This window comes from Brachyistius frenatus, unplaced genomic scaffold (genome assembly GCF_029030835.1).
Source record: "Brachyistius frenatus isolate BFR_SWC_R1_liver_20210118 unplaced genomic scaffold, ASM2903083v1 Contig_86, whole genome shotgun sequence".
NCBI lineage: Eukaryota > Metazoa > Chordata > Actinopteri > Embiotocidae > Brachyistius > Brachyistius frenatus.
The window spans coordinates 1,740,151-1,752,658 of NW_027210685.1; the positions used below are offsets into that span (position 1 = coordinate 1,740,151).

General features: G+C 36.7%; 1 protein-coding gene across 1 annotated transcript in view; it reads left to right on the forward strand.

Annotated features, from left to right (window-relative positions):
- Positions 1-11,874, forward strand: part of LOC138627480 (CD81 protein-like) — a 32,556-nt gene extending 20,682 nt beyond the window's left edge. The window contains exons 4-8 of the mRNA XM_069709831.1: positions 64-138; positions 2,697-2,816; positions 7,794-7,892; positions 10,107-10,190; positions 11,405-11,874. Coding sequence (XP_069565932.1) covers positions 64-138; positions 2,697-2,816; positions 7,794-7,892; positions 10,107-10,190; positions 11,405-11,467 — 441 coding nt within the window. The 3' untranslated portion in view covers positions 11,468-11,874. The remainder of the gene's footprint in view (positions 1-63; positions 139-2,696; positions 2,817-7,793; positions 7,893-10,106; positions 10,191-11,404) is intronic.
- The last annotated feature ends 634 nt before the right edge of the window (positions 11,875-12,508 follow it).

Below are 12,508 nucleotides of genomic sequence, written 5' to 3' on the forward strand. Positions count from 1 at the left end.
AAACATAAGTAAGGTAAATCCTTAAATGGAGCAATTATCACAATTTTCTTTTTTGTCCTGCAGTTCTTTGCCTGCCTGGTCATCCTGTTCGCCTGCGAAGTTGCAGCTGGAATCTGGGGCTACATGCACAAAGATACTGTAAGACTGCAAACACACACTAGAGGTTGGAAAAGCCATGCAACATTTAATACAGTAAATGCCGTTGCATTGCAGTTTCTGAAAAGTAAGTTTAAGGACAATTATGTCAAGTCAAGACCCACATTCGTGAAAGGTGTGTTCAGATATTATTATTATTATTATTATTATTATTATTATTACAATGGTACCAGAATTGCAATTGTTTTATTGTTCCCAATGCATTTTTCCCGAGAGGGTATATATATATATATATATAAATATATTTATTTGGGAAATTGGCCCCATTCATTTTCTACCATTATGGAGCTAAGCATCTATACCTATGATAGTAAAAGTTCAGGAGTTATTTAACAACACTTACCACTTTGAAGGTATTTTCAGACACGTCTAGCCATCTGTATGAAAAAATATTGTGTGTACTACACAATAGAGGAATTTATCTTTCAAAATAGTGTAATTCCTGTCACAAACAAAAGAAAGTAACCAGAAATGTTACATGTCGTCGCTCAATTTGTGAATTTATCATTTATGATTGGATAGTAATGTATATTAGTTTCATTCCAAATGATATTTTGTCTTGTATTAATTATAATTTCCATCCAACTGGACAGGAAATAATACAGATTAAAAAACAAGCAACAAATTTGCAATCTTTAACATATATAAAAATAAATGTCATACAGGTGGTCAAGAGCCTATGGATTTTGGAAATCAGAACAGAGATACAGTTGGTATTGTTAAATTACCTTCTGGGTTGAACTAAATTAAAGTAAAGTAATGAATCAGAGAAGGCTTCTTGTTACAGAACACAAGGCTCTCTTTAAAGCAGACAATTTAGAATAATTTTATGTAGCTTGGAAGGAAAATCTATCAACATATTAGAAAGCCCTCTGCAATGCAAGAACTGCATATGATTCATCATTTAAAGAGGAAAACAAGAACAACCCCAGGCTACTCTTAAGTGCCGCAGCCGGGTTGACAAAGAGTCACAGCTCGGTTGAGCCTTGTATTCCTTTAGCTCTTCATGAACCATACTAATAAAATTGCAGACAAATTTGGGCATATCCTTCCTATAGCTGTCTGCATAACTGCAACAATTGCTTTATCTAAATAATCATTGTCTTTTAGACCCAATCTCAACAAGACTGCTCAACGATGTTTTACCCTTAATTAAGACTTCAATATTAGATCAAATTAATCTGTCATTATTAAGAGATTATGTGCCACAGGATTTTTAGGGTGCTGTAATTCAACCAATACTTAAAAAGTCCATTCTTGATTCAGGCGTATTAGCAAACTATAAACCAACAACGAATCTCCCCTTTTTTTCTAAAGCTCTTGAAAAAGACATTGCAAATCAATTATGTGACCATCTAAACAAGAATGGTTTGAAGATTTTCAGTCACTGGGTTGGTTGTAATCATATCTATCTAATTGATTTTAAATTTGCTCAAGTGTTCCATGTGCACAAAAGTTAGTCATCAGTTATTAGTTATCAAGTTCCATGAGGTTTTGTGCTTGGTCCTGGACCTGCAGAAGAAACTAATCTCAACTGCTTATAACTGCGATTTCATTTTTTCAGTCACAACTCAGAGCTCCTGACCATAGGGCGAGGATCAGAACGTAAATTGATAAATTGAAAGATTTGTCTTTTAACGTGAACCAGCGATCCACTGGTTTTCTGCAGAGCACCATGGCCTCAGATTTGGAGGTGCTGACTCTCATCCCTGCCACTTCACACTCGGTTGCAAACCGCCCCAGTGTGTGTTGGACAAGCGATCCTTGGACCCCCAAACCTGAGGTTCTCCTGCCCCTGGCTGCGCCTAGATATCCTGTCTATGAAGCTCAAAAAACAGATTCAGTGACAAAAGATAGCCTTGGCAGAGGCCAGCATCCAATGGAAACGTGGCTGACTTATTGCCAAGAATGCCAACACAGCTCTAACTGAAGTTGAGACCAAATGGCCCCATTGCAGTGGCCCCAGAAACCCGTACTCCTCCAGTACCCTCGACCAAAACCCCCGAGGGTCACAGTCAAAGGCCTTCTCCAGGTCACACAATGCCCTTAATAATCAATCTCCATTGTTTATGAAATATCTATTATCCTTACAGAATACTTTGCTTCCAGAGTGAAACCTTGCTTACTGTTTCCAAAAGTGAAGTGGGAAGCAGAGTCTTTAGCTTCCAGGCCCTTCCCCTGTGGAACCCGCTCCCAGCTTGTGTTTAGGAGGCAGACACCCGCTCTACTTTTGAGATTTAGCTTAAAATGTTCCTTTTTCAGAGACCTTATACTTATGACTGGCTATGGTGACCTTGAGCATTTTCTGAGTCATGAATTATAGGCCTCTGAGGGACCTTCCATGATGCACCGAGCTACTCTCCTCTTTGTTTCACAGTTCATGCATTTATATGCCACCATTGCATCTCATTATCTTTATGCCTTCTATCGCCCATAGTTTTGTGCTTTTTACCCAATGTTTCTTGTTTCTTGTTTCTTCTATGCTGTTCTTTTTTCTCTCCACCCCCACCCCCCTCACCCCAAACTTGTTTCTTTTTCAGGTTTCAAGGGAGATGATAAACTTCTATGATTCTGTGTATGACAAGGCTGTGACGCAAAGCTTCACTGACCAGGACAAAAAGAGGGCTGTTGGCTCTGTACTCAAGGTCTTCCATGAAACGGTATGAACATAAACTAGGGACAAGCGAGTACTCCATTATCTGTATCTGTTAAACCAACCAAATTATTTGTATCCGTATCCATACTCTGATGGGTGGGGGCTTACTCCGGAAGTGGGCGGGACTTAGATCAAGAGTGTGTGGGAAGTTGTTCAGTTACTTCTGAGATTGCTATGTGTAGGTCATTAGCCTGGTTTTATTGTCTCATCCAATAAACGTATAAGTGGGAAGCCGGGTGATTTATGCAGACAGTCCACATGGAAACATGCATTCAACCTCAAATGATACTCGTACTCGTCAAAAGGACATTATCCGTACCGGATACTCGTTGCAGCCAAGTACATCTCTCATCCCTAACATATATTATAAAATATTAATATTATAACATTTATTTACACAAGATGTTGTAAATTTGATGTATCTATTCTTTAAACTGGAGCCCCCTTTGAAAGAAAAAATAAAACATTTTTCCCCAGAAGCATCACCTTTTCATTGCAGTATTGTAAACATAAAAATAAATATCAAAGCTGGTGGAAGAATCACGTGATACCAGGGAGCTTACTGCAGAGCAGCAAGTGGCCTCATTTGTAACAAGATATATGCTCAAAATACTAAAGGTAATTATTTTATAATATATTGATTATTTTTGGTATTATTTTTACATTGAGGTTTACTAATAAGAGTTTTAGAAGTCAGTCATTTGCAACAGTGTATCCACATAATTTTTCATTTTTGCACACTTTATTTTTACTTGTATATGCAAGTCACAGAAATGGCCAACCAGCTACAGTATGTCAGGAATATGCATGAAGTTATATTATACAGTAAATGTACAGTGGCGATTGTACCATAAAGTCTGCAAGCCTGCCACGTTTTACTGGGTGAATGATGATCATCTGAATAGTTATTTTGGCATATGGATTCTTGATGAAACGAAAAGAATTTCTGAGCTAACAGAGTGATGGTTGGAGCAAATAATTGTTAGGCTATAAAAAAATGGAGCTACTTTCTGATATAATTGATAAGAAATTAATACAATTCAGAAATTCATAATCTATCGGATATCAACTCAATGTATCAGCACAAACTCACTTGGCATACTTGTGATAATTTAGTTGCGACGGCAAGAGAGTCTCTGGTGGGTCAGGATGGTCTGTTGTTTTCCAAGTCATCCGAGGCTCGGTGGCAACAAACTGTGGGGCTTTTTCTGAAGTTTGATGCTGGAGTCCACGGCATACTGGCTTGTTATGCAACAGCTCTGTTTGTTGAGATTTCTCAGCCAATCAGCATAGAGAAGAGCCAGTGGGACATCTACTGGCAAAGCAGGCAATGTACAAATATCTCGGATAGGCTTCTAATGGCTAATGACTAAACTTATCTTCACTGGATTACTTTCAAAAGGGAGGTTTGCTGGTCAAGCTTCTCAACGTTTTCAAAGTGACTAACTGAGTTAAAAAAGTAGAAAAAATGAATAATTAATGACGAATAGCAGTTTAGGTCGCGTTGGATCTTAACTTGGCTGGAAAGTTACTTCGCTTTAAAATAAGAAAATAAAAGTCTGAAAACAAAAGAAAGACAAGAAGTAAAAATGAGAAGAAAGTGAGTGTCTGAGAGCGGTTTTACAGTCTTTATCGGTGAAATGGCTGGAAGTGTGTGAAGTATCAAATTAAACATCTACTTCTGCTGCATCCTGAAAAGGGGAAAAAATGCCTTCTTTTAAGAATCTGGGTGATTGGATTATATTTGTTACGGCAAAGAATAAAAGAGTCCATTATTGGCCCAACATGACTAAAAATGTAAACACTTATTTGTTTAACTAAACACTTGATGGGAATTGATATTTTTAATGAATGAGAAACTATAGACAGATTAATACATAAGCATGGCTTGTAAACATTATTTATATGCCCAATTAACACAAAGATTAATTATTTACATAAGAAACATTCACAGAATCACAGAGACAATCACAGAATGAAAACATGAAAACCATGAGAGGACAATAACTTTCTCTTGTCTCATTTTCACCATGACAGAGATTGCAGGGGCAGTACTCACGCACATAGTGAGATGGGATCAATGCGATCACGTGAGACTTTTGGTAGGAATGTGTTCTGCAGTCTGCAGAGTACATGGCCTGATTTATTCTCCAGGGGATTGTCTGAAAAGAGTCTTGGGGTCACATTGTCATGTTAACAGTCAGTAGAGGAGGAAGAATCCCCCATTTGTGGATTTTGGTTTCCTTTGAAGTCCATTACTTAGAGATATCCAGGTTTCCTGTTTGACAACCAGACCTCAGCTTGAGGTGGGAAAATATTTAGTTGATCCTGTGTAATTCTGGACCACTAGGTTTTTATGGCATGAAAGCTTTTGAAAGTTTTTAAGTGTAAACAAGTGGTGTCCTGTTTTGTAAGTTTTGTGTGACTTTAAGATCACCGGATGTTTGATATTTGCCTGAGACCATATCACGCTACATAAATTAACATTTTAATTCAATGAGAATACCAGTGAGTGCCGGTTGCCAGGAGTTTGGCTGTCCGGAGAGAGAGAGCAAGAACAGTGGGAAAGCCTGGCTTTAAGCTCTTTAAGAACATGAACTAGGAGACCAGGGCCAAATTCCAATCTGGCCCCTACACATTTATGTAGTCACACTCATGGCTGTGGAGGGTCTCTTAATAAAGAGGGAGGGCCTAAATACCACACCCATGGCTATCTGGAGAGAGAGAGAGAGCAAGATGGACCAGAAGATGATAAACCTGTCAGGAAGAAATATCAGAAAGATATCCTAACGTTTACGATTCTTAATTTAATTAGGCCCTTGGATTTTTTTTTTCACATTCCCTGAAATTGTATAACACAGGCATCAAGTCAAACAATCAAAACATGTACTGTTGTCTCAGCTACTCAACGGTATGTTTGTTCCAAAATACAGACCTCTCATTCTGTCATGTGTCAATTGAAACAGTTTTTCTAATGTTGGTTTGAGGTGATGTAACTCAACTGATAATAACTGCAAGGAACTTACATTTGTAGGTATAGGGTATTTCATTCAGGACTATAAAGCAGTGCTTCACTTGGTGGTTTGTAAGCCTGCATTGATGCAGACCCGGTGTTGGAGGGCCTTATATCCCCCTCCCACTTAAGGGTAATTGGTTTGGAATGACACTCAATGTAGCAGACACTGTCTGCGAACACACAGTGTTAGTGTGTAGGGATTGGAAATGGCCCCAAATTAGCACAGCAAAGGGGCAGGCACTGCACACACAACAGGAAACAGAGAGCTAAACAAGAAGAAAGGACTGATGACTGAGGCCGTCACAATAGTGTTTTAGTTGTGCTTGCCATTGCTGTAAGTTTGAAGACAAGACTGAATCAAACTGAAGCTTTGTTCTTGTGAGCAGAGCTGACAATACATCACAGTCAATACGGGTCACATAGATATATCGCCTAAACAACTTCAGGAGTTGAAATGAAATTATGAAAACCACTAACCTACACCAAGACAAAAATAGTATGTCCGTGTAAATACCATACTGTCCACTCGTGTAAATACAAATCAGTGGCCGTATATAATAATACTTGTTGAGGTTGTAATGAATGCTATGTAATGAGACAACATGTTTCCAATACACTGCAGTTTTATTCAGGAAAAAAAAAAGCACTTGTGCTGCAAACGTCTTACATCCATATCATCATGAAAGCCAGGGACAAAGGCAGTATTTCCTTTAATCAGTGTGCATGTAATAATGCAAAAATGTTGTTTTCGACTTATACACGTTATTAACATTTACTTTAACTGCTTAAACTGAACTGCTTGTACTGCATTTTTTAATTAGCTGCTTAAACCAAAATTCACAACACAAAACAATCATAATGCAAAGACAGTATAATACCATGGCCACACGTTTGGAATTAAAATTTTCATTATTGTCAAGCATTGCAATTCTCCTAATTACACTGACTAAATCTGTAGTGTTACAATACAGTCAGAACAATGGATTCGAAATGTCTATGGCATCATGCGAAAAGTGGAAAAAGCTATTTCTTGCATTCCTGCCAGATCGCTTTCATTCTCTCCATAGAATTATGTGACTTACTCAACTCAAGTTGGATCACTTCCACTATAAGCCTGTACATAGAAATGTAAAGCTAGAAATTAACAATACATGACAAGGTGGTATGCAAAAAGAAACACTTCATCAGACAGCTTAAATTCAAATTTGAAATCAGTTGATTTTAGGAATCCAGGTCCTTTTTGGATTAATTTGGGTAACTGGCTAACGATGATAAAAAAAAATTTTTTTAAATTTTTTTAATTGCAACAATGACGGTATTTTTAATTTGTTAGACCTCGGATTTGCGCATCTAACTTCTTGTGTTTTCACAGAAACAGCACAGTCAGACAGAGGCCCCCAAAGTATTCTGAGCAATCATTCATGCCATGTTCATCAATTGAAGCATGACTTCTTATGAGTTTATGCTATAACAAAAACATACGTATTGTAGTACATTATCTGGAAGATTTGTTGAAAAACTTTGATTGTGTCCTTACAAGCAACTGAAACCTGATACCTTGAAATTAGAATTTTGAAATGCTTTCACACCCAGGAACAGAAAATAATGGCACTTTATATAAAGTTCTAACACATCTGATGATGTATAATTAAAGTTAATAACAGAAAACATGACATTGTGTAGTATGAACAACTTGTAGACTAGGAATAGTTGGAGAAACTAAACTCCAAACCATAGAGATTCAGGTAGAAACTAATTGTAAGAGCTGAACACAGACAGACTTTACAAAGACAAAACATCTTTAGGCTTCAACACAATTTAGGCACTAAGGACAGAGGAGGAGACTGGCAAGGGTTTACCCTGCTACTAAGGACACGGCAGCATGGCATCCACCGCTACTAGGCTGCAGTGGAAACTATAAAATCATATTCATGAGGTAAATTCTGTGTTGTTTTTGTGTTTCAGCTGAACTGCTGTGGTAAAGGCCAGGGATCCACTTTTTTGACACACTTGACAGACAAGCTCGGCCTGACTGACCTTTGCCCCAGCCAAGCATACACGATTGTAAGTGTGATCATTTATTGCAAAGTTTTAATTACCACTTTTATGCATTAAAAGATGGAGAAGCTGTGTTCACATTGTAGCTGGATAAAAAGCAGCTCAATCACTTTGAGGAGGTCAAATTTCAGAATGAATATTCCACCACATTATGCACTTTATTTCGATCTTACCTTTAGTAGCCTTTCAGTTGATATACAGAGGGGAAAATAATTAAACGTCGGACATATTGAAATAGAAAGTAAATTGATTTTAAATACAGTATTGCCTAATTTATATATAATTACATGCATATACATTTGAAACCAACACCATGATCATAAAAATACACCGGATTTACTAAGATCTCAAATTACAGTGAACCCTCGCTATAACGCGGTTCACCTTTCACGGTCTCGCTGCTTCACGGATTTGCATCGTGCATTGAAATCACATTACGACTATATGTAACGTAGATATATTTAATGTCCAGTTCTATCTATTTCAATTGTAAAATAAAGAGAGCCCCCCTGCTGTAGTGAAGAAATTTCCCCTCGGGGATTAATAAAGTGTATAAAATCAAAAAAATCAAAATCAAATCAAATAAAGGTTACTACTTCATGTATTTCGCCTATCACGGTTTCTATTTGGAACGTAACCCCCGCGAAAAACCAGGGTTCACTGTACTCGTTTTGCGGGTGATTTACTAAGAGTAATTGCGTCGTTGAAATCAGGTGCAAATCACTGTATTTAAATGAGTGGTTTGCGTATGTTAAAGTGATTCCAGCAATGGAAAACAGATCGACCGCAAAAGGAAAAAGACATCTGATCCCATTGGCAAGAAAGTAAATACTGCGGGAAAAACTAAAAGGTGAAAAAAAACCTTTCATAAATCAGGCCCTAAATGTATATATCACACATATACACATGGTCCATGAAGTACACAAGTTGACAGCTCTAAAGGAAGATGGAAAGTTTCAGAAGACATCTAGTCTTGTCAAATTTGTAACTAATAAGAAATAATGGCTGTGTTTCATACATCTGCTATATGTCAAATATGTTTGGAAATTGTAGTGGGGCAAAAATATTGCAGACAATGTCTCTACACACTCATTTTGTGGCAGTGATAAGGGAAAAAAATTGAATGTACTTTATTTTTTTGGCTTTATTATTGTAATAAATATATTGTATTAGTGTAGCAGGGCATTGGGTTTTTATTTTCTTCAGTTAATCTAGGGGATGGTTAAAATACAGTTTTTAAAAAAAGAATTAACACCACTGGGTAGAATCTTGCCTGTTTTGTGAACGCCTGTTCCATTTCAATACTTTACCCGTAGTCATTTAACATAATTAAATTGATTTAGATGTTTAATGTCAGCTTGTCTTAACAGAACACATTTCTGTGTTTTTATGTATCTATTATCTTGGTTGTTATTTGTCATTCAGATTGGTCTTATAGCTTCTTTGAAATACAAGATAAAAACCCAAATACCATAAATTGTGGAGATTGTGTTTTTTCAATACACTGATGACCCATTAAGAGCAAAGGAAAGATGCACTGTAATGCTAATGATTTTTTTTTCAACAATTGCCTCGTGCGATATGTAGAGGAGGAGGAAATCTACAGCCGATAGTAGTTTGAGAAAAATAATATGCACTTGCTAAACAGCTCCACAAATAACAACAAAATTTGCAAAAAGCTGATATTTAACCGTTACAGTTGTAGATATATATGTAAAAGAATCTAAGTTGAGTTGTTATTTATCATGGCTCATTGCTGGTTTCAAGTGGGTTTTTTTTAATGCATTGTGAGTCATTATTGTGTGTCCTATTGTTTCCATTTAGTGTCCTATTTTCTACCACCTATTTCTATAACTGATCTGTGAACTTTTGGCAACTGAAACCCCCTTTTACCAGAACATTCTGATCAGCAGCTCTTATCTCATTATTTCTGTCAAGTAAATTTAGCTGACAAACCCCCAAAAAATGGAAGATATATAGGTTACCACCATTTCACACACATTTCTCACATTCTTTTAGCTGTGCAGCATTTGTTTCTGGTTAAAAAATATCAGCATGTTTAACAATTATTACAATTTGGTGATGGTAAAGTCAACAAAAACAGCTTGGTTAAGTTTAGGAAAATAATGTGGCCATTATACATTATAAACTCTAATTTTAGTCTGAGGCGATACCACCATACTGGAAATTGAATTACTATTTTGATATTTTCCTTTACAGAGTTGCCACCACAGGATCCAGGAATTGTTCTCAGATAAGATTTATCTGATTGGTATTGCTGCCCTGGTGGTTGCAGTTATTATGGTGAGAACATAACGGCAGTCATGGAATTTCATAGAATCTTGTTTGTCGCATTTTAAAATTTCAGTTGCTATTTATCAAAATGTAATATTTTCCATGAGGTATTTTCTATCGTGTTATTTAACTTGTTTTCCGAGTGCTTTTATTACTTCAGTCAAATAAACACCTTTGGCCACAAAACAATAACTTCAGTGATGCGTTGAGTTGTCAACAAAAAAGCCAGATGTAAAATTTGTAAAACTACGATTGATCTTTAAAAAAAAATTAGAGGGTGCCCTTTGCAGCCATGCCAACAAAAAGCATGCTGCTCCCATTACTGCTCTGCTGCAGCCCAGTGGAGGAGAATCTTTAGGCTGGGGAAGACCAGAGATTTTCATTCATTAGTAAGCAAATTAATTTTGTTTCCATTTAATAAGATATATTTTATTTAGTTTATTTTTTTAAGCAGCGAAAAAAAAAAAAACGTTACAGTTTGTTTTGAAAACATGTGAACCAGTAAATACAGCTGGCAAATTTCTGGGAATAAAATATTATGGGTAGATTTTGTCTTATTAGCACAGAGGTGGACTGTGTTCCTGTTCATTATGGATCATGGAAATTCTACTTTTTTGGCTGGGAACCCTATAATATACATTTGTACAGAGCCTGACATCTGTTATGTTACTATGTTTTATCTACACTCCACCACATGGTAATGTAAACCCGGCAGTGGGTGTCTGTAGACTTTTGGGGGGGTGCTCATTTACTGCATCTATGCCATAATCAATAAATGATTATAAATGCAACCTATAAGTCAGATGTAGAAGTTTTCATTTATGCTGGTTCAGCTGCACCAGTTTCCCAAAAGACATATACTTAAAGTATAGTTAAAATGCAATATTGGTAACAAAAAACTGTTACCAACATTGCATTTTACAGGGGGAAAAAAATATGACATGATATTTCACAATATATTTTAGTCCTGCGTGGCCAAAGTTTTTTTTTTTAACATGAAGTAACAGCAATCTGTAAATTAAGTCAAATAACCCTCTTAATATACCTCCATACTTATTACATAAAAATATAGATGTAGCATTCTTCTTATCACGATATTGCAAAGAAAGGGAATTCATCAAATATTGCTATAATCTTTTCATGCCTCATTGTAATTTAGACTTAACAACTCTGCCCAAGTGTCAAGCTATCTAATCATCACCTGTTTGTGTTCATCCTCCCAGATCTTTGAGATGATTTTCAGCATGGTGTTGTGCTGTGGGATCCGCAACAGCCCGGTGTACTAAAGTGACAGGCTTCCAGGATACTCGTCAATAAACAAAGGATGACCATGTGGTTTCTGTCTCCTTTTTTCCTTTTATAACCAGGACATGTCATATATTGCTTGCTTGTTCAGTCAGCTCTGAAGACAATGTAAACCATCCTTCAATGAGCATTTAATTACACTGTCTATGGATTTTTGTTAGTTACAAATGCTGTTATGCATATTAAGATTAGTGCTATTCTTACCTGATATAGATACTATATCACACTGTCACACTTTAATTACATTCACCATTCAAGGTGCTGTAACCTTTAAGTGATTGATTATTTACTACTTTCTTGCCAATGAACGTGCTCTTATATTCTTGGTTTTATGGATTTTATTTCACTATTTTATGTATAAACTGTATATAAATATATGTCAACTGTGCTTAATGTCTGGCTGAGCATGGCTATTGTGACCCTCCAGTCTTTTTTCTGTATTCTCTGCTTGTTTGTGTTGCTTTAGATTGAACTGACCATGGTACATGACCAGCACGAGTGAAGCACTGGAGTTGGCCTCACAAGCTGTTTAGGGACACATATACAAACACACTTTCCTGTTCTACACGTGATTGTTTTTGTTCACATCCACATCGCCATGTGATGCCTACAGGAACAAACCAGTTACTCTTGGAAGCTTTTTTGTGTGACAGTATCTGGCTTAACCAAGCCCAACAAACTTAATCACGCTAAGTGGTCACACAACAGTGGTTATCAACTCTGTCAACTTAGGGTTTCCCAATCTAGCTAGGAGCATGTTCACATGAAACGGGAGGTGTTTTGCAGCATACAAGCAATCACATACATGGACAAGTTTACTGTCAGCAGAGTGGAATATTTTACAAACGAAGCTAAAAGCAACCCATTTGCAGCTGCCGAATGCAGGAAAAACAGCTGGCAAAAAAATGCCCAATTTTTTGAAAATGTAGGTGCTTTTATTATCACTGCCCCATTATTAGGGCGCAAATAGATCTGAGTAAATACTAAATGGACATTTCAAGCAAAAAACACAATTCAGTATT